Here is a 23,746-nt window from a genome sequence, read left to right as displayed (position 1 = left end):
CATGTCCCGAAATGGCCAGAGTCGAATAAGCATAGTAGAGATCTTAATGTCCTGAACATCTACTGTATCAGAATTACGCCATTGTTCTTTCATATAAATGGAACTGAATTCGCACATTGATAAGAATCAATTCTATACCTTGGATTAAGATCCAGACAATGATCTTGAGGTCTCAGGTACTCTTTAAATGCGCAAGTACCTAGAATTGCTTTAACACCCACAAGAATTGCTTTGACACCCTCTTAAATATGATCCAGGGATTGATATTTAGGTTCCAGATTGTCTTTAAATGTGTATGAGAACTTTGAGTCATTGCATTAGCTTCTTGCAGAATTACATCGGTTCATCAACTACCATGTTCTAGATACGTCGGCAAACTTGTCTCGACGTTCTAAGAGCTGTAAATCCTTGCAAGTTTCAGAGTAAAAGAGCTATACATGTCCTGAACATCTATTGTATTAAGATTGAAATCAATGCCCTTTCTGTTCAAATTCCTTTTTGAAGACTTTTGCACATAGATGAATCTCGAAGACCCACAAACTCGTTGATTTTCATAAGTTCTCAAAACTTAATGTCTGAGCTGTGCATCTAAAGCTCTATGCAATATATTGTAAGATGTTCCGATCTTCAATTGAAACCCATCTACAACTTCTCTACTCTTCTAATAAATTCAAAGTTGTATTGTCCCTATACTCTGTAGTAGTTGCAAAAACAAAAAACCTCAAACGGCGTCACGAAATGGTAAACTTGATAAATTGATGTTGATCAATCGACAAATAGGCATTGTGCAGGCGCTCGCTCGCTCGGCACAGTTCACGATAAGATATAACCTTATGTAAAACCCTTACGCATTGCTTGTTATAGTTTGTTTTTACCATGCACCTCTCTCCAAATCCACAAACAACCATTGTCCGTTACAATCGCCACCGATAAGGCCACCATCAACACAGCCCCGCAGAGTGGCCTGCTCGGACCGTTTCGTAACGATTCCCCTATCGGGAGCGATTAAAATCTGAGCTTTCTGATGGCGATAGTAATGATGACGATGGTGGTGCGTTCGCTCACTCACCGTTGGTGTGCGTAGTTATCACACCTTGTTTCTGTTTAATTTTACATTCTTACGCCTCTTACGCAACTAAAATGTGAGTAACGCGGGGGCTCAAAACGAGTCATCCGAGGGTAAAGTGTGTTGCAAAGCAACAGAGTGGATTAACCTCTTACCCGGTATGGCAAATTCTTCAAAATCTCGAAAGCCCTTGCAAGGGGAGTTTTAAAGCTTCTCTAAAAAAAAAAAAAAAATAATTCAAAACTGTGTATTGATTCTGTGCTGTGTGTGTTTCTTTTGCGGAAAGAGCCAATTCACCATCGCGCTATGAGTCACACTAATCGCTGTGTCAAGATCAGTTGACCGCAAAAAGCACCAGCGTTTTATGTCAATAAAAAAATGACCACCAAATCGGATCGCGCGCACTATCGCTCAGCTCCCATCACGCACTTTTTTTCTTTTTTTTTCTTCTTCACAACAAAAAGGTGAACAATTCAAGAATGATGATATAATGTAAAGATTTCATGTGTGTAGTAGTAGTGGCCTCACCGTTTCACTCTGTCTCTGAGATCATCCGCTCGGTTTGAGGCGATTTGTGCCATGTTTGCTGGAAAGTTCGAAAAGCAAATAAAAATTCCCCTAGGATTATGACTTCACGTTGTTTGGTGTACATTACTGGAAAGGGTTTTAATGTGTCTGCTGCTGTATTCTTAACCTATTTTTTCTTTCCTAATGGATTGGAGCTTTCATGTGGAAAGTACACTTCAGTTGCCCTGCAATTAGAGGCTGAGTGAAAATGAAATGTTTTCAAACGATAGGTTATTGGATAAACTTCATTTTCAGGAAATTAAAACCTGATTTTACATATTGCATAATCATGCATTTTGCCTGGTCGTTTTATTGAAATTTATTGAAAAATGACTACAACATTTCATGCGAAGCGTTTGTTTAGTTCGTTAACAATATCTATTCATTCGAGAGAATGCAATAACCCCCACGTTTGGTACATAAAACATAATACTTGCGCATATTTTTAAAGAATTGTGAGCCAAAAAGTGTAAAATTTCAATTTCACTTACACGAATTCTGTATTTCCATTCAAACACAAGGGGAAAACGTTCCCAAAAACTGTAGCATAATGACAAGAAAAGGATTGAAAAATCTGTGTACACTGCACGCACCAACATGCGGCCTAGGGAGCCATTTTATGCCGATCAAAAATGCATAATTTTTCATTGTGTGCTCTGGAATTGCCCGAACCGGAAAGGAGCATGTTGGTGCAAGGGCAAATATTTATTCGGTAGTATGTGTTCAACGGCACCTACCGCCGTTTTGTGCAAACAAGCCAATTTTTTCGCTGTGAATAAAACATTCGATCACTGCCGCCGTTGCCTGTTGTTTGCCTGAGTCATCAGATTCTTGTCTTGTCTTTTGGCGCAGGAAAAGCATCAGCAACTGATTCGAGTTACAGCGACACTTCCTTTCCGCGAGGCTCTGATTCGTTCTGATCTTACCCTGCGCTGTTGATCGGGATGTGGGCTCCCCCATAGACGTACGTGTGCGTGGCGACATTTCGCTGCGCTGAGAAGACGCAAGTTGTGTGTACGCCTGACGACGAACGGTCCATTTCGCGGACTGGTGATTCCGCGCAAAACGTGAGCAAACGTTAAACAAATGCATCACCGAACACGATCCCTCGGACGATAGAGGCTGGGAGAGAGAGAAAAAGAGAGCAAGGGGGAGATACAGCACAGTGGCAATGTGAGCGCGCGCGCCCGGTTCTGCTTGCCTTGTGCATGGTGTGTTAATCGATTGTGTGTCTGAAGTGTTGGAAAAAGGTACACAGGGTAGAAAGGGTAAGCTTACAGTGGCTGCTGGAAGTTACATGGAAGATTAATTAGCAATATGGTAATAAAAAACGAAGGGGATAGGTAGTTTGTCGCACCTTGTTCGGGATCCAAACAGCTGACGTCTTTAAGCGAAGCTTGCAGCTTTTCCAAAAGCACCAAAAGAGGCTGTAACTTTGAAGGAATAAACAGTAATTGAAGACATTTGTTGAACATTATATGACAAAACGTTTATCTCATTGTTTGGAACCATTTGGAACTATATATTTGCATTAAAAATTGGAGCCCCAAGCTGTAAGTGTCTGGGGAAGGGCTATAAGCTTCTCCTTATCATTCCGATCTAGAACGTTGGAACGCGTGGTCAGTTTCAACGCTCCTCCAATGCCAATCACACGTGTGTGGGGTGCCCCTTACTGTGCTCAGTGGCAGTGTGTCGGCAAATGAGTTATGTTATTGTTTTTAAAGTTCCTCTCCAGCCGCACACCACCGTCACCAGTGTAGTGTGCCCGTCGCACAGCGGCTTGAGCGGCAAGGCACAAAGAAACTGCCAGCCCCTCTTTGTCCACACTCACTCTTTTGCCCTAACCCGAGCCGTAAGCAACCGACCCAGCAAAAAAGGAATGCAAAATAAGGTCACAATCGACACTTCGATGTGTGCTGATGTGTGCTGATGTGCGGTGGTCTAAGTTTCTCTTCCTCATTCTATTGTGGTGTCATATTGTACTTCACTATACTGTTGCCTGTATGCATTGGAGACACTTGGGGTGGGTGCATTTAATGAAGGAATTGATTGGAGCTTGCGGCCAGATGATGAATCATGCCAGGCAGCACTGATTGAAATACAGCCAGCAATCACACCAAGGTCCCCTGGAAGCATATATGTGTTGTTTTGCACAAGCTCACGCCATCGCTCAAGCACGCCAAAGGACACCATAATGTGGTGCTAATACTTTGCACTAGCGGTGACGAAGGTGTCAGCAATGCATGAAGGTGTACGAACAGTATGAGTACGCTTTGATGTCAATTTGCATTGGAATTGAAACGATTGTTTCACATTAAATTCCCTTTTGTCGCTGTAAAAGCAAGTAACTACTGACCCGTTCGTCTTTCCTTCTCTCTACATAGAGAATTGGATCAAAAGTTTCGATTCTCCAATCTCCAATATCTGCCGTCGGATACTAGACGCAAAGAGTAACCTTGCCTGGCAACCTACGGGTGCGTGTGCGTCCATCGTAACGTATGGCACCGCCGTGAGCCTAATTTTGGCCCTAACGCCTAGCACAGGTGCCCATCGAACCGTACGAATATATATATTGAGCCATTGGACACCCACTCTCTAACCCCCCTCTCGTGCAAACCAAACCAAAAACAAACAAAAAAATGCAGGCACCAGTAATAGCCGAAAAACGGGCCATTCTCCTGGAGTGACAAATGGTGGGCTAGATAGTGCGGGTGCCCCATTTCCAACTTTGCCATGGTTCAGTGGTTGAAGAGGGTGGAAAAGCAGGTGGCCCTCGCCAACCACGTGGAAAAGGGAAGTTCGTTAGGTGTGTGTGAGGGTATCGATGTAGCACGATGGACGTTTGCTTCTGGGAAAACATCGCACAACGGCAGCAGCAGCAGCAGCAGCACATGCCATTATCTCTCAACCACACCCAGTTCGCCGACCGAGGTCTGTGCACGGTTCCCTATCGCAAAAAGGGAAAGCAATATAAAGAGACGGTAGAGGGGGTGGGCGAGAACGCCCTGAGGTGTATAGTGGAGGGATATTTTATGCTCGCTTCCTTCCGCTTCAAATGAGGTTCATTATGGGTCAAATATCTCGCATCAATTACTCTGTGTGTGTGTGTGTGTGTGGCTTATATTAAAAGGTGGCGAGGGAGTCGATCGATTTCATTTTTTCCGGAGTGTAAAAAAGGGACTTAAGAGAATGCAGTAGACCTTAATATAATGACTAAATGCTGCAATGTTCCACTTTTGTTGTGTCCAATGTTGGGATATTCAACTTCAATCTTAAGGACATTGCTGAAATCTTGGCTATTGGCACCATAGTAACAAAAGTTAGAACATCAGACATAATAAGAGTTTCCATAGAATATCTGTGTTTCATACACAGCCTACAGTATGAATATGCCTTGGTGTGCTAAATAATTACAATTTTTAAATCAATTTTAGATGTTAACAATCTCGCTACCATTATTCTCTTAAAGCAGATGTTTATAAAGAGATTATGTCTTCCATGAATTTCTATATGAGTCGTAATGCCTTGTACTTGGATTCAGACCTCGAGGAGATATAAAATTCCAAGCAGACACAAAACATGCGAAACAAAAAAGGCATAATCAAATGTAACTCTGGGAAGAGCAAATAAATAAGCAAATAACAAAAGGAAGATGTTTAAAAACCCACTTCACCCAATACTAAACAACGGAATATCCAGCAGCATGGTTCTTAGTATCAGATAAAAGGGAAAAAACGGTAAGCACTGCTCATCATCTAAACGGGGGCAATTGGATACGCCGTTGCCGGCGACACCAAGCCAAGTGACATAATCATCTTCCAAGATGGAGCCGCGAGTTACACACATTGTCAACGGTGACACGATCGCGTTGGGATGTGGAGCGTTTAATTCTCCCCAACAGATTGCAACACACCATCGCCGTCGACGACGTCGTCGTCATCGTGCCCATCTATCTGAAAATCGTCTCTCGTTAGTCATTCAGACACAATTCTTCTATTAATCTATATGTCATCTAGGCAAGCAAGGGTAGATGGGAAATAGGAGAGAGTGGGAAACACCACCGAGCGTTTGCATATTACACAGTCCGTTACACGCCTGTGTATCTCTGTCCGTTACGCTTCGTGTGCAGTTGTAATGTTACCATGGTCAGTTATAAGTGCAATATTTCACATCAAGTGTGTATGGGGCCGGGGGGTATCGGCATTTCAGTAATAAATGTTTGCAGCAGTTTGAGAAGCTTATCTACATCCGGTAATAAACCCAGATATACCCGAGTGTGTAGCAGATTCAAGAAGGATTCTCTTCGTTTTATATCGGTGCTCCTTACGATAAGAGGGTTTTACACGTATAAATGATTGCTTGATTTTCTTTACTCATTTTCTATCGCTGGGAAAACTGCCTCCAAAATCAATTTGTGAAACATCCACATCATATCATCATTCGAGTTTAGAAGCCCAGGTCGGTTCTAGTAGCGATAACTTTAAACACACACGCTGTCGACTACACCACAAAGCTTACCTGCTTCCGGTTGCTCAAAAGCTTTATTTAAGCTGTGGAAAGCTAGCTCTCTACTCGTAAATAAAACATTATCTAATGCTTATTACTTTCAATTATCTTTTCTTTGCTAGATAAAATGGAAATCCATTTTCACACTGCAGAGAGATAAGGTGTGATTTTCCTTTTTCTTTTCTCACTGTGTTATTTAATTTGAAAACAAAATTAATGAACGCGGTGCAAACTGAGAGAAAACTTTTAATCCTATATTGAGTCTCATTTGGTAAATAAAAAAGAACCTCTCATTGCTTAGATAAGATGCTCTTGGTGATAGCGTCCAACACCTTTAGTTGGTGTGCGAACTGCATTTTCTACTCAAGACGAATTACTTGCGTAGTGATAATGCTCTCCACTGTTCACCAGCACCGGAGTGCTGGAAATTTAGAAACAGAAGAGTAAAAAAAACACACTAGTGGAATGTTGTGTCCACTATAAACAATGCGTGGTCTCGTTGGATGGGAAAAGGGGGTTGATAAAGAGAAGCGTGTAGAAGCAGAGGACAGCACTTGACCCGCAGAAAACGTGGAAGCAAGCCAGCTGTGTCTGTCTGAGTGTGTGTGTATTTTTCATGTCCATGCTCTTGGCCAACCAATCGGCGGATTAAGGCAGAGGTTGTTCAACGGTGGCCGATGGCGTCATCCGTCACCAGCACTGCCGGAATCATCGTGCATTTGCACTGCCACGTCTATGTGTGTATGTGTGAGAAAGAAAGAGAGTCAACGAGAGGGAGAGAGAGAGCATGACAATGATTGAAGATTGACGCATACATTCGCGTGCGCGATCGCGTTACAAGATCGCGAAACGCTCGCCGCAGCGATGGGAGGTTTTGTTTAATGTAAAGAGAAAGAGAGAGAGAGAGAGTGAGAGAGAGTGAGAGAGAGTGAGAGAGAGTGAGAGAGAGTGAGAGAGAGTGAGAGAGAGTGTGAGAGAGAGAGAGAGTGAGAGAGAGAGTGAGAGAGAGAGAGAGAGATAAATGGTGCGTGTGTTTGCTTTTTTTCTTGTCTAAATACATTCCATTTCTCTCATCCTCCGTGTGCTGCTTTGATCTCTCTTGGTCTTCAGCCGTACCAGGGAGGTACACTGTAGGACTTCTGTTGATGTCATGTGTCATGCATTGTGGCTCCCATTTTAAGCCCTCGATTCTGCATGGGCCTTCACTATGGGACACGGAGAGAAAGAGACACAATCATGCGCGCGTGTGTGTGAGGCATCAAAATCTCTGAGAAAAGGGATTTTTTTGTTGTTTTTAAATAGCAACATCGCATCGAGAAGGTTGGATGCTCCAAAGAGTTATCGTCCAGTGCTTGCTGCGCGCATAGCCTTTCAAATGTTGTTGTGCAAAAGAAGACTTGTCTCTCGAGTTTCACACACCACCACAATAATCCCTCCCCAGTTGGACGATGAAACAAAAGAAATTAGACTCGATCTCGGCGCGAGAACGTCGCGAGATTTGCGCGTGAGAGCGAGCAAAGAAAAGGGGGAAATTCCAATCAAGCCGCGAAGTATGTTGTCCCCGTTTTTGGATTTTTTTTGCACACACCTTCTCCACTTGTATGCGTGTCCCGCCGGTGGAGATGATGCCCCACCATAAACCCCACGACGCACTGTGGCGAACTCTCTCTGCTGTGTTTTTTGTTGTTGTTGTCCGTTCGGTTGTTGGTGTGTGATCGAAGTCGTTTCTGCTACACCATTACAGCTCTGCTATCATCTGCCCGCCCGGGCTGGTATTTATATTGGCCCCATCTTCCAATTCTTCTCGAGGAAGGGGAAGAAACCTTTGGTTCGCGCTCGCAAAAAAAGGCAAACCTAAACACACACTGTGCGCGCGAACACGGCGACATTCCAATAGAGCCGTGCAGCGGTGTGTGTCTCTTTGTGTGTGGGATGGGAAAAGCAGCCCCTCCGGTGGTGCTCTCTAGTATGTGTGGTTGTGTTGTGCTGTTGCTGCGTGGCGATGCGTGGTGTAGTAGTACAGTGTTTTCAAATTCCAGCGTGGAAAAGAAAAACGGCAATGGAGGGATGAAATGTGCTGACTTGCGGGACGAATCGTCGATGAGTGTAAGGAAGGGAGGCGCGGGATGTGTGCATTGAGCACGAGAGAGGGCAACCAAGCAAACGGCGAACAGTGCGAATTTTGATAAGCAAGCCGGGCAATGCGGAAACGTGCTGCAAAGAGGCGATGAACACAGCCAGCCAATCGTGTATGGTGCAAGTCCCGGAAGCTTATCAGTTCATCGGAAGCAGAAAAAGGTCATTTTTGTGATTTTTGAATGAAACAAGCTATGGAGTTATCTTCTTTGATTTTTGTTAGATCATTTCGTGCTTCATTGGATCTCTGCAACGCAATTTCTGATGATGCCTTAGTTCCTGCCATGAGGACCTTACAGAAATTTATAAAATAACCAAAATTATTAAGTTGATCCCAAAAATGTTTATCGATGGTTTGCGATTTCCATTCAAAATCAGGAACCAAGAAGCATGTGCGAATCTTGAGATGGGGATGTGCGAGAAAGCTATAAGTTTGGGTATAATTTTTGTTCTGCTATATTGCTAAGATATTTATTGTCAAATGACCTGCTAATTTCTGAATTCCGAACAATTCTAGAGGACCTATAAAAAGTGAAACGCCTAGAATGTCTAACTTGATCGTATATAATCCTAAGACATCTAACGTTCCTCCTGAATAAACAAACAAAGAAAGATAGCCTACTAGATAGCCGTGCACGAGGACTTAGAAGAAAACTGTGAAATTCCCAGAATGATTAACTTGATTGTGTGTAATCCTAAGATATCCGACTAAGCTATCCGAACACGAGGACTTCGAAGAAAACAGTGAAATGACTAGAATTCGTAGCTGGATAGGATATATCTCTGTGATGTTTACTGATGTATTGCGAGTTCAGTGCAGAAGTTGGAACTAACAATATTGTAAATGGAAAGATGTAACCGAATTCTGTTTTATGGTGTAGGACAGGGGCCTTCAAACTTTTCAGTTTCTCGGGCCACATTGCTTCACAAATAACATTGTTGAGGGCCATTTTGACGTTACCTTTAGAATGAGTGTTGTTGTGATGTTGTGTTTGTTCAAATCATGATTTGATTAGAAAATACTTACTGAATATATCAAATGTCTACAGCTTTCTTGTATGAAATCTTAAATTTCGTCTTTCAGAAGTAAAAAAAAATAATTTTTGATTAATTATTAAACAAAATAAACTATTTATTTTAACCTCTACGAAGTCGTCGCGGGCCGCATTACAGGCTATTGAGGGTCGCATGCGGCCCGCGAGCCTTAGTTTGGAGACCCCTGGTGTAGGATTTAGAAAATCTTAATCATTGGAACTTGTCGAACTCGATTTAAAGACTCTTGTAGTGTTTGATAGTCTATTTGTAATAATTATCATGATATTGGATTGTAAATTGAAGACTTGTGATTTCTCAATTTCTTGTGAGTTGCATCGATCAATTTTTCCCCAATCAATAACAATAAAATTAGCAGTGCTAACGAAGCACAATAACAGGGAGTGACACATACACACACACATCTACTCCGGTGTGTTTCAAACAACGGCAACGAACGCTAAACTCTCATTTTTTATGTTTCTTGCTAGTTCGAAACAATGTTTTCGCTTTTCGCATTGCTCTGTTGGTTCCATCGCACACACATACACTGAGCCACAAATCGCACATTAGTGTTTTCATTTTCAAGTCGGTTGTGCAAAATGTGCACAAAAACCCTCTCGCCAAGCGTTGTTGCTTATCCGTTTGGAAGCTTTGCGGAGGGTGTTGATGGACGGTGAAGCATTCGAGTGCACTCGGAGGAGGGAGGGGCAGTTCGTCATCCAACAGCGACAGTGATCGTTGATACAAATATGCAGGTGGTAACATCCCACCGACTCTTGCCACGCGTGTTGTCGTAGGTGGCATTCGTGCTCGTGTTGGTAAATGGTGCTCTTCCCGGAATGTGTGGCCTTAGTCATCAACCGGCAGACCGGGGAGAGAAGGAACCTTAGAAAACCCAAAAGAAAATCTAAAACCAACCCTAAAGTATATGACACCTTCCCTGCGTACGTGTGTGTGTATGTGTGTGCTAGCAGTGTGTTCGACGATGATACCTAGTAGACATGGGCAAAATGAATCAGAACTGAATGATTCATTCCAATCTTTACACTGAGTGAACGAGTACCGCACCGCCAGATAAATGGAAATGATTCTTCCGCACGCTAGGGGTGCGGTATTGATTCTTTATGCGGACGCTCTCCCTGTCGACTATGAAAGTGTGCGATACATCTCCGCACGCTAGCGGTGCGGTATTGATTCTTTGTGCGGACGTTCTCCGCGCCGACTAAGAATGTGTGCGATACATCTCCGCACGCTAGCGGTGCGGTATTGATTCTCCGTGCGGACGCTCGCCCTGTCGACTATGAAAGTGTGCGATACATCTCCGCACGCTAGCGGTGCGGTATTGATTCTTTGTGCGGAAACTCTCCATACCGATCATGAAAGTGTGCAACAAACCACCGCACGCGGTAAGGAGTTCATTCTCCTACTCAGAAAATCAGCATGCTTTTTCGATCTGATAGTGTGTTGACTAGAACGAGAAAGCTTCTGTTATCCAAGTCTTCTTTCCCGTTCCACAAAATAGCGATACACTCTCGCTCTAGTAGTTTTTTTTCACCAGACCGAAACTGCAGGTAATTTTCCATATGCACTAGAAGCACCCCATGTCGGCTTTGAATATACGAAAAAGATTCTCCTCATGGACTATAGTTAACCACAGTTTTTTTAAACTGTTCGCTTAATTGATTGAGTGTTAATCCGTTCTTTTGAACGGCGATAAATTTACATATTTATAAAAAAAATACTTTACACGAGTAGAACACAAAATAAATAATGATATATGAAAATTAAACCAATCGTGATAAATTTACAGGGTTTTCGAGGAATATATAGACTTGTTCAGCGAGTTGTCGATTCGTTCAGGCATGTAATAGACTATTTCAGCGAGATATAGAATTGTTCGGAAGTAGGCGTTGACATGTTCAGCGATTCTGTAGAGCTGTCATTTGTTTTGTGTACACACTATGCCGCAGGGTTCAATTTTTCATTCTTAAAAGTCCTAAAAGTAGCTAATAATCATTCTGCAAGCTGTTTAACACATAAATTAGTTGAAAAAAGCATATTTTTTCGAAAACCGTTTGTTTACCTTCTGATGAGAATGATCCAACTTGCAGTCCAAGGGGTAAGAAAGTGACAGCTCTACAGTATAACCGAACATATCTACACCTACTTCCGAACAATTCTATATCGCGCTGAAAGAGTCTATTATATGCCTGAACGAATCTACAACTCGATGAACATGTCTATATAATCCTCGAAAACCCTGTAAAGTTTAGTTGAGCATTAAAACAACTTTGATTTCCTTTTTCTCTGCTTGTAAATATAACCATATAAAAATAAAAAAATAAAATAGGGTGTACATTTTTGCAGCATAAAATCGTTATTTAAAAACATACTGCACCTCGGGCGTGCGAAAGAATCACCGCACGCGTTCAGTTCATTTCACTGAGCGAACTGGACCGCACCTGATCTTTAAAAAGAATCATTTTTCCCATGACTAATACCTAGTGTGCCTGCTGTCCCCGTTTTTTTACTTCTCGTTGTTGTGCTCCGTTGTCACCTTTGCCGTTTGTTTTGAGAGAGTTGTTAAGCTTTATGTTGGCCGCGAAATGACACGAATTCCGTACGCGGCGGCGACGCCGGCGCCGGCCATGGTGTAGAAAAGTTGCCCTCTTAGTGGTGGTATAAACAGTGTGTAGTGCTGGATTTCATTTGTTTCACGATAAAGATGGACAAGAAGAGAGAGGAGGTGTGTTTGTGACACATGGCGTTTAATCATTTCGTAAAGCAAACGAAAAGCTGCTGCTGCGCACTCATTTACACAGCCACCGGTGTTGGTCGGTTGTGTGTTTGGTAGTTGGGATCATGTTTTCTCTTTTTTTGTTGGTTTTTCTATCGACAAGAAGATAATTATTTCATAATTTCATCTTGCTGTATGAAAAATGACAGTATGAAGCAAGAAAGAATCCTTTACGGCATTGGGCAAGGGAGACAGAGCATGTTTTCAGTTTCAATTGCTACCATTTCCAGCTTTTGATTGAAAGAGCGAAGAATTCCATTTTTTGTTTGTTCACGAACTCAGCTTTTAATCAGCGCTCTTATCACAGTCTTCTGTTTTATGTGACTTTTTTTTGTCGACAGCTGATTAGACTATTCCGACCTCTGATGTCCGAAATTCATCATGTCCCGCCTTACTTGGCTTCTTTGTATAAAGATCCTACACGTGTTTCTAGATCGTTCATTGGACGTCTCTGATCGTCTTTACGGCATGTAAAATATTTAGTAGCGACATTGGCCTATTGACACACTTCCAGAAATGCTGTAGCTTTAGTTAAAACGTCGTTTTGCGCTTGCACGTTGAAACTCGCTTTTAACAGCTCATTTTAAATGCTAAATTGAAAACTGTTCTTGGAAATCTTAAATGCCCCTTGTAAGGTTTTCATTCCACAGCGTGCACACAAGCAATAAAGTCTTGACCGTGCGCCGGGTGTCGAAAACAGTCCACAACCAGTCCTCAGTGTCGATGCCGTTGGTTCCGGTCAATGCAAAAGTCGCAATAAATATTTTAGATCGTACTCCACCCACAAAACACACAGACACACACACACACACACCACACAGCGTGTATGGAAAACAGCTTGCCTTGCCCGTCTAATGCCACACGAGAGCCGGTGGTTTATTGGGGTGTGAAATATTTTTAGACCGTGGCAGAAACCGTGTAAGAACGTAAAATCAATTCCAAATCAAAGCCAACGGCCATAACACACAAAAAAAAATTGCCATTCACATATGACGGACACGGTGAACGGTCGTGTTACTTTACTTGCACGGAAATGCAATGGATGAGACACGATCGTGGGGGATGGTGTGCTGCGGTCAAGTACGAGAGAACCGTGCACCACGACCGCATAGAAGTGAATCGCGACCCGGGTTTGGACCATCGATAGGAAGCAAATTAGAAAGTATAAAGTCTCTCTCTTTCTCTCTCTTGGTATATCTAAAATAGTATGTCATGTTTTACAGGAAACGAGAGTCACCACGTGAAGGTGGAGAGAGCGGCTACATATTTGTCAACAATCGAAACTAAAACCGGTCGCATTTTGGGGAGGGTGAACAAGTACGCATGCTACCGGTGAGTGAGCGAGAGAAGCGACCAGTCACATTGACGATGATGATGATGATGATGAGACACCAGGATATCTGCCAAACGGTTACCGGCTTCGTAAGGGGAAATTTTGGCCACAAATCGTGTATGTCAACATTTTAAAAAGAAGTAGGAGGATAACAAATGCATCCTCGTCGTGGTGCGCATGCTTGCTGTTTCTAGCCGGCTTGTTTCGGTGCTGTGTATCGAGAATATTGAATACACACAGTTTTGTATGTGTTTGTGTGTTTCCACTCTCAGCAGCTTCATCTGTCATTTTATGTCAAGAAATGACGATGAAGATGCGTGTCTCATTATTTATCTTCTGTTTAGATTTTATGGCAAAGTCTATTTACCGCTTTGTCATCAAAGACTCGGAAAGTCGAAAGTTGAGGAAGTTGAGTCCTTATTTACGGGTAAAACTCCGGCAAATTTCAGTTGCCATAAAATGAGTTGCTATAAAATATCAATTTTGCCATAATTGTTTTTTCTAATAGTAGTTTTTTCATCCCAAATTGTCCCAAATGACCGCAAATGAAAGTGAATTGTATTATGAAGGAAGAGCTAGACAAAATATAGATGATTTTGTGTTCAATTAGCACTACCACAACTACTACCCTTTCTTCCCACCATAGGCAAGCAAAACCGAAAAGAGCAAAAGGACACCGAGCGGAGGGTGATAATCAGCTCTGTTTTTCTTTCGGCTCTCCACATTCTACTAACAGCTCACTAAAAAGGAAAGCGGAAAGGGGTGACCATAAATTCCACTCATAAAAACCTGCCGTAACGGAGCCTCTAGCCAACCAGCAACCGCTGCCAGGGCTGGTGCGTGTGATAGGCGTCCCAGTGTCGTCGTCCTCTCGTTATCCTTGTAGAAACGTTCGTGTCTTTCGTCCGCTGTCATAGAAATTGCTCCCACCGGAGATATAGGAACGGGCGAAAAAAAAGTGTGAAGAAAACGGAACAACATAGAAAGGGATGAAGGAGAGAGAGAGAGAGAGCCAGGGGGTAAGGACGACGAATACGAGCATCAGCAAGGGAATGGCAAGGAAAGTTCCCTTGGCAGCCCTTTCCAGTGCTGTAAATTATTCGCTGTGATTCGTTAGCATTGTGTGTGCGTGCTGTGTTTTGAGTAGTTTTTTTATGGAGTGTAAGATTTTTTCTTACTCACCTAGAAGGTTTATTATGAAAAAGATGCTCTCTGGCGGGTAATAAATGTTGAGCGGAACTAAATTGGGTTACCTCGCTGTTGGGCTAGATTTTTATGTTCCCTGCGAAACGTGTGTTTGTCCCCGTGACCACGGACACGTGTGCATTCAAACAGTGCTTTTTGGAGACGCGCTTTAAAGAGGATAGACGATAAATCTCGTCTTTTAATTTGAATTTAGCATTGTTGAAATGATGAACATTTTTTATGTAAGGGTGCGATTGTTGCACTAAAACAACAAATAAAGCTTGGTTAAGTATATTTTGCTACATTATACACTGAACTAGCTAAACGGGAACAAGAAAAAAAATCGACAGCTCCATGCTCCAATCCACTCGCACTTCCAAAGCGCAATTTAATACGTTTTTCGTGCAACTTTATCGTTATTTGTTTGTGCAGTCGTTGCGGGCAAACTTTATGTTTATGTCTTTTGCACTATACTAGCCGCCTGTATCGCTCCTCCTCCCTGTGTTTCACTGTCGTGTTTTATATGGTCGGGCATATATATGTGTGTGTGTGTGTGTGTGTGTGTGATGTCACACTCAGTTTGGATCGCGCGTCAGCCGCTAAATGGCGCGTATCAGACGGCGGGCGAACCCAACACCGTACGTACCACACCACCGGCGTGGTGTTGTGGGCCTCGGATCGTAAAACACGGGCGAGCAAAACAGCTGTGGCTAACGGCGAGGGGGTTGGTAATAGGGGAGATAGAGGAGAAGAGGGAAAAACCACACCACACGCGTGTCCTAAAGTCCAACCGCGATGTCCACGGTCCAAAAAACGCGGCCGTGTAACCCCTGTAGGGGCGTTGTTACGTAAAGGCAGCAGAGCCTCTCCCGCCTACCCTACTGTGGCTATAGCGTTAGTGTTCAAACATCAGCGATTGCACTTAATTAAATCATAATTATATCAGACCTAAGAGAACAATTCAACTAAAGCGACCGACGGGGCTTAAGAGCGGCATCGTCCGTCTCCTAAGCATTGGTGGTGGTGGTGAGAGCAGAGTTTGTTAGTGAGGGTGTGGAGTAAAAGGTGGCAGTAAATTTGGGGGGGAAGAAATATTGACCATAACGGACAGCTCGTTACGGGAGCAATAAGAGGTAGTCTGACATGACCGAGCATAACGAAACGGACGGACGAGTAGATGAGGCCTTACTGTCCTGCCGCACGCTCGTGTGTTTATTATCGTTTTGGGCAAATTTGAATTGGTGGAGGCTCCCATAAAAGGCTGGCTGAACGAGAAGAGATATATAGCAGTCTTTTAAAAGAAGGGGTTTAGGGCTTTAAATAACTGCTGAATATACCTTTAGTTTTTTTAAGTCTATAGTAACTGCGAAATGTAGAATTAAGCCATAAAGTATGTTTTCAAAGTTATAAAAAACAAAATAAAATGATAATAAAAAATAAGAAAACAATACCAAAATACAGAAAAGTTAATTAAAAAGGAAGACCAACATAAACACATTTTAAATCATAACTATGGAAGTAAAATCAGAGAGGAAAGAAAAGAAAACAAATTAAAAAGAAGAAAAATAGAAAATCAAAGATGGTGATGATGATAATAATAGAACAAGAATAGCAATTATACAATTAGATTTTCATACTGAAACTTGTTTCATATTCTTAAAGTTTTGTTTATTTTATTCTAATGTTGATGATCGTAACTCATTTTTGTTTCCAAAGTGCGTATCCGGTACTTGGAGTAATGTCTTCTTGCGTTACCAACTTTTTGTGGTGCGAACAGTTGCTGCTGGTTATAGAAATGTGTTTGTAATCAATCGCACTCACACATGCCAGAGTCAGCACAGCCCAGCTCAAACCAACCGCAGGCGGCAGTAATTATCGCTGCCCGTGCTCAACAAGCATAAACAAACGGGATGATTTTTTTGTAGTCCGGGAGCAGCAGCAAACCAGCGTCTCAGTGTAAAAGTGGCGGTTTCTGGTACGCTCGATTGAAAATGCAGCTACACACGACGATTCATGCTATGTGTTGTGGTACGCGGAGGAGAAGAAGAAATGCACCAAGAACTGCAGTCACTGCTGCACTTGATGAATTGCAGTGAGTCAATTGGAAAAAGAAATGCATTCTATCGCTCTGACGGGAGACGCTGTACAGAGCTGGTGCGAGCTTGTCATGTGCTTGGAATTACTTACGCAAGCGAATCTTATCTCTTTCACTCCCTCGTAAAAGAATGTATAACAAATTATTTCTTATTCCTGAGTAAGAAAAAAAAGGCAGGATCAAAACCAGTAACACACATCTCAAAACATAAAAAACAAAGTATCTGTATGTAGACACGTGTAACGTTGCTGTATGAGTCGGCATTCCCAATACGCTCCCACGTGGGTTTGATTTGTGTGAATTAATCTCTTTCGTCAATCATCAAGTCAATTAAATCCGGTTGCTGCTGCTGTGTTTACTGGGTGTAATTGGTAAGGCGGCATCCCGTACCGACCAACCACCCCTTTGGGGAGTATTCAGAAAGGAAGACAGAGAGAACCAACAGAATACCCTTAAATCCAACGAACCACCATCTTCCCGCCCCAAAAAGAAACTCGATCGAGCGGATTGGGGCGGACATGTTCTTTGGGTTCATTTCTACGAGGTTTGGGGTGCAATAAACAGGAATGGAAAAGCGTAAACAGTGGTTGCAATAATTGTGAGACAATTTTAATATAATGTTGACAACAATCCGGAGTCGACTCCTATCCGACTCCGATCATTTAGGAACTGATCCCGGAATGTAGGTCCGTCCAGCATTATCCGGAGCCGTTGGGAATCGTCTGGAGTCATCTGGAGTTGGAGTCGTCCGGAGCCATCCGAAGTCGTCCGGAGTCTTCCGGAGTAGCTTGAAGTAAAAGACAAAAAATACAACGAAATGAAATCCCTAGGCACAAGCACATTGCACCGGACGGCTCAGGTTGACTTCGATTGACCCCGATTCTGGTCGAATCCGATCAACTCTGGACGACTCCAGACGACTCCGGAGGACTCCGGACGATTCCGAACGATTCCAGACGACTCCGGGCGACTCCTGTCGATTCCGAACGGCTCCGGACGATTCCGGACGGCTCCGACTCTGGACGACTGCGGATGACTCCGGCCGACTGCGGGCGAAACTAGTGGTTCCCATTCCGCTGAAGTCGAAATCGGATTAATAATAATTAGAGTCGGACCGGAGTCGTGGGTGCGCTCCAGAGAGCACATAACTAATATGTAGCCTTCGATCACAATTGAGATAGTATTGTAATATCATCTGATACATTGATTGTACCACGATCAAAATGTTCACTTTTTTATCAATCTATGTATAAACAAAAATCATCAGTTGAAATCGGATGACTTCAAGAGCCTATGTAGACTCCGATAACCTTTGAACTGTCTTGTAATGTCATCCGTTTCATGTGTTACTTTATGAACAGAATTTTCACAACTTTGTCAGTTGAAATCACAATAAACTTAAATATATCAGTTGATATCATCACTCTTTTCCCACAATACTGATGACTTCAAAGTTGCATTTAGACTTAGAGATTCAAATACGTAACAGTTCTGGTAATATCATCTGATTCGTTACTATTTTTGTGACAATAACTTTAACTTCAATATTTTTCTATCTTTTAATAATTGTGATTAAATAATCCTCTCTTTTTGCCAACACACTCTGACACTAATCACTGTCGAATTGATCACCCTTTCCAAACCAGAATTCAACTTTCGAACTGCCCATCCCGCCATTTAACTTCAAACGTTAAAACATGTCGGCAGCGTCCCGTCCCATCCACGTCCATTTGGTCATTCATTAGTATGGGGGGGGGGGGGGGAGTTGTTGTTTTTTTCTTCCTTCGCTGTATGGAAGAAGATCAATCGCATACTACCGTCGTCTATAAACTGGAAGGATGCCAACGCAACGTTCTTTCTCCCGAGGGTATAGATGGTGATGGGGATGTGTACCCAAACGAACGGAGGCCGTGTAAATTGTTACTGACAGATTTTATGGTCAGCAGCAGCAGCAGTCGTGGCAGGGTAATAAGAAATGGAATATGGCGCGCGCGTTGACAAATGAAGAAAATTGCTGGGTGGTGAAAATACGAAAATTAGTAGCCGCCACATCCCCCCTCAAAATGCGTCCTGCGTTTTATCGTGGTGGAGTGGAGGGAGAGCTGCGCAGGCACAGGTCCATTACATTCCGCACAGTTGTTTTATTGCCATAAGTTGTGAAATTAGCAGCAAAACGTGATTTATGGCAAAGCCCCCCGAAACCCGAACGGACGGGGATGATGGCAAAACAACGCAACCTCCACTGTGATGACGGTGGTTATACGGGGTACGTGTGGCCGTTTTCGTGCGTTTTTTTTGCAGTCTCTTTCGACTCCACTGTCCACCAGTTTTACGATTGTATCAATCTCTTATTGATGTGCAATTCGCTAGCCCCCCTGTGCGTGTTGTGCGTCTTTGCGTGGCGGTTTTGCTAAAGCTTAAGCACAATCGCGTTTCGTATTTTTGTTTTCGTTTATCGTGTTTGGCTACTGTTTTGGAATTTTGTCACACTCTTTTCCCTGCGTCGAGATAGAGTGGTCGTTTTGGGTGTGCGATGCAGTAGCGCAGTTGCTTTTCCAAGCTTGCGGTGCTTCGTAAACGGGTTCGATAACGAACGCGAACGTGTTACGCCAGCAGCGGGCCGCGACTGTGCGAATGACAGTCAATTAATGCGATTGCAGTTATCGAAAATTAAAATCGCACAAAACTAATTTCGAGTGCTGCAGCCGTGCTCTCGTGTTTGTGGGTATGATTTTGCACCGAACCTTGTGTCCTTGTTTGTGTGTCCTCTGCCAACACGTCACAGGCAGCAGTAGTGGGAAGCCAACTCTCCACCGCCCCGGGGCGGAAGGTCAGAGCGGAAAAGTTTGCAGTTCTTCTATCGATTATACAAACATCCATTAAGGCAATCGGGGTGGCAAGAAGACCGCAGCACTGCAAAGAAATGGCTGCCCATAAGACGCTGGGGACCGTCCACACGGCGGGTGGACGAGCGTATTTTTAGACCTTTAAATGTCCGATCGATTAGCCGATTGTATGACATCGTCGATATTCCGAGTTGTGTGTGTGTGTGTGTTTGCGGTTGAGAAACAAGGCAAAAATAGAACATTTTGCATAATGGAGGGTGGAAAACGGAACATAACTCCACTCCCCGGAGACTCTTTCAAAAAAATTACATGCCCTCCGTGTGTCTGGATCAATGAGCCTTGGTTGGATGCGAAGTAATCCAGTGTTATCATCTAACTGGTACGATTGTTCCCTCGATCGATCGATCCACAGAATTGCACGTGAACTTTCACCTTCCCACACACACAGAGCGCGTCTTGAAAGCGAAAAGCAACTCCCCAACAACAGGAGAATAATGCATCCTCCGTGTCTCTATGTTGTTTTGTTGTGCAGTTTACGATGCAAATCACTTCACCACCTTTGATTTTACAAGCAAAAACACAAAAGCAAAAAACGCATTCCCATCCCACGGTCTTCGCTTGCGCGCGTCGTCAGATGTTCGTCTTGCTTTTTAATAGGTCGACTGCATTCTGTGTGTTTGGCAAGGTGTGTAATGTCGGACGGGGGTGGTGGGGAGGAGCGCAATGCATAAAACCGGGCGTCCAAAGGCGTGTTCGCAACGCACCTCGCGAAGGAATCATTATGACGAGGCCGTGGGAGGCGTAGATGTTGTTGATGGAAGAATAGTGGATTCAGTGTATGCCTGTGTGTGTGTGTGTATGTGTACTCTGTGCCAATTATTAGTAAGCAAGTGCAAGTGCAAGTGCAAGGGCACACGGGCAGGCACTTTTGTACGCCTGAACCCACGGCCATTCTGCTCGGGGCCCGGGCCACATGTATGCGCTGTTCTAGAGGGCGATGGCGTTGTTGTTCGCATTATTAATTGTGCGTTTTAATGCAGCACTCGTCGATGCGCTTTTCCCCGTACCCGAGCGCGTGTTTGTGCCTCATGTTGTGCCCTTCATCGGGGTTGCATCGCGCACGTTGTTGCTTTTGTGTGCTGTGTTCGTGTTTCAGTTTAGAAGTTCTGTCGGGTTAGAAAGCTTGTGAGCAACTCGATTCTTACGCTTACTCATCGCTACAATTAATACAATACTTAGAAGAATGGAATCTATTCTAAAGGAACTTAGTACGTGATGTCTTCAAGCAAGAGGACACTGTGTGTATCCTATTGTATGTCATCATTGTAATAATAACGGCATTCCATTAAAAGGAACATTCGAAACATGACTTCAGAGTTACAAGATCTTTACAGATCTCAGAATGAAACATTAAATAATACTTTTGCCACGCGTCCTCTGACGGACATGAATGGTCGAAAGGTAAACGAGATGGCTCTTACAGGACTGGACATGGTTCAATCCCTGTTCAGATCGTCCTTGTCAATATATACACTTCATCGTTTTTTTCTGGAGCCTGGATTTCAACAACAATGATTCAGTAGTGCCGAAGCAGAATAATAAATCGAAAATAAGATCTCTATCATGAAAAATATGATATGAAGTATGAAGATATGAAGTAATGATATGAAGTAAATAACCTCCTCCTGATAGACAATAATTAAAAACTCTCTGAATAGTTTGATCTTGTTTGAACTTGTTCCCAATATTGTACACTTTCATTTATGGTTGTTTTATAAAAAAAATATTAAATGTAATTAAACGTATTTGTATTGCTGAACGTTGTATTTCTAGCAACTTTACTAGACGCAGGAGTTTATTGCACGTTATTTAAGTTTAAGATACCGTTTTATTTTCATATTTTTTGTAGTTCAAAATCACAAAAATACACAATTTTTCACACACACACACCCACTGCAATTTCAACCTGTACTACACACGCCCTTTCACCGCTTATACTAATCACCTTTTCCACGCAAAATCCACCCCAAAACTACTACCCCTTTCGCTGCAATCGCAACAAATGCGCCTTTGCATATTGGAATATTATTTTTTATTTCGTATTTCTTTCTTCCCCTTCCGTTCGTGTTCTTCACAACGCATGGCGTTGTGTGTGCTGCATTTTCAACCGATCGATGACGATGATGATGCATCTCCTTCACCATCCCTCTCCACATCATTCCGACAAAAAAAAAACCCACCAACTTCCCCGGACACGACAACTACAGGTCTCCCATACACAATCAAACCAGCCGCATCCCAACGAACCAAAATGGCAGTGCAGGATCCCCCCGACAACAGCAGCAGCAGCAACAGACACAGCAACCGAGGCCCCAAACGCTGACGCCCACCCGCGAATCCCCGGCCAATGGGTCGATGGCGATGCAGACGCTCGTCGTCACGGTGAACAAGGATGCGACCGGGTACGGCATGAAGGTGTCCGGCGACAAGCCCGTGTTCGTGGAGAGCGTCAAGCCGGGCGGGGCGGCACGCCGGGCCGGCCTAATGCCGGACGATATGATCCTGAAGGTAACAAAGCGCGGAAAGTCATCCGGACGGTGAAAATGACGGATGATGTCGCTCAATCCTATGCCCCCCTCCTGAGTGTGATGAGAGCGGCGGTGTTGTCAGTTTTGTATTAATTTTGTGTAAAGCTTTCAAAACTGACAAGGGTTTTGCTATTTGTGGTTTATTAAAGAGCCAAAAAGCGTCATCGCTTTATGTCATGAGTAATTTAATTATATTTGAAAACTCATAAAGTAGATTAATTTATTATTTACCAGTGCAACAGCAAAAGAGTCCAAATATCCTGTTTGTCTTATTTGCGCCGCTCTCTCTCTCTCTCTCTCGGTTCAGTTAGGCGCGCATTTTTGAAATATTTTGGAGCGTTTGAAAAAATATACTTTCCTGTTTTCATTTCATAATTTATATTTTTGTCGTTCGTGGATTTTTCTTTCTTACCCTTTCCTGGCACACCCACCATCTGTGCGCCGCTGTCATCGCAATTTGATTTTCCTGTCACCTGCCGTCACACTCCCCGGACAAAATCCCGTTGGTGGACACCACCCCCATGGCTAGGTCAATGGAACATCCGTGCGAGCATTAACCCACACCCACGTGGTGGAACTGATCAAAGGTAATGAAAGTGTGCGGTGGGCCTTCGCCCCGTTCCACCCCTCGATGTGTGATGGAGAAAAGCGGCGAAAAATAATAAACAAACTAAGCACTCACACACTCACATACCCACATTATATGATGTATAGCTCTCTTTCTCTATCTAGCCAACTGTAACTGCGGTTCTGCTGCTACTGCACGAGGCGGGTGGTCGTCGGTGCATCATTGTTGCAAACGTGCAAACGTCCACTGCCGCCTGCTCTATTATCATCTATTTCTCCCCCTCTTTACGTCAGATCCTTTCCTTTCCTCATTTGTATACTCGACACGTACTCACACACGTACACTGCAGAAACACATTAATTATCGTTTTGCATTAGAAATGTAATGTAGAGGAGCGTCATTAGTTGGCTTCCCGAGAACATTCCACCGAAGGAATTCTTAGTAGTATTGGAGCAATTTTGAAAATAAGTTTTGCATTGAATGTAAATGTAATTAAATAGTTTCTTATAAATAGATGCATCTAGATGCTAGTTTTAAATGTGAAAAGTGCTTTAACATTGTTCATTTTATTATCTTTTGATGTCGTGTTGTTGTCAATTTCATTTATTCATATTTATTTAATGATAAGTTGTTTATTTTAGTTTCCTTACTGCCCTATTTGTTAAAGTTATTGCGCACAAAAATATATTTCATTATGTTTTTTTTTATTAATTTCATACGATCGGATTAAATTTTACCTCCCATTTGATTTTTGTGCATTTTTGTGTTTGAAAAAGTCGAACATTCTACGCAATTTCTTCACGTCCATTATGATGACGGGCAGTGGGGTGGGTTGGAAAACCACCCCCTCTGAAACCACTGTGAATGAAGGCAAATGTAAACAATCGACCATGGCAACTTCACGGTGTTTTGCTTTGCCAGCTGCCGGGAGAGTACAAACTGCACATTTCACTCACCACCACTACCAGAGCAAGATCCCCTTCCCAAAAGGGGTGGGAAGATCTGGTTTTGCCTTTGCCGAGTC

At 43.1% G+C, this 23,746-nt stretch overlaps 1 protein-coding gene across 18 annotated transcripts in view; it reads left to right on the top strand.

Moving 5' to 3' along the window:
• Window positions 1-23,746, top strand: part of LOC1278895 (uncharacterized) — a 79,949-nt gene that overhangs the window by 8,515 nt on the left and 47,688 nt on the right. For all 18 annotated transcript variants that reach the window (XM_061660064.1, XM_061660079.1, XM_061660074.1 and 15 more), the window contains 2 exons: window positions 21,834-22,134; window positions 22,684-22,741. In XM_061660064.1, the coding sequence (XP_061516048.1) occupies window positions 21,834-22,134; window positions 22,684-22,741 (359 nt within the window). The remainder of the gene's footprint in view (window positions 1-21,833; window positions 22,135-22,683; window positions 22,742-23,746) is intronic.

The sequence above is a fragment of the Anopheles gambiae genome, chromosome 3 (genome assembly GCF_943734735.2).
Source record: "Anopheles gambiae chromosome 3, idAnoGambNW_F1_1, whole genome shotgun sequence".
NCBI lineage: Eukaryota > Metazoa > Arthropoda > Insecta > Diptera > Culicidae > Anopheles > Anopheles gambiae.
Note: the sequence above shows the minus strand (reverse complement) of the source record. Positions and strands in the feature narration are given on the sequence as shown.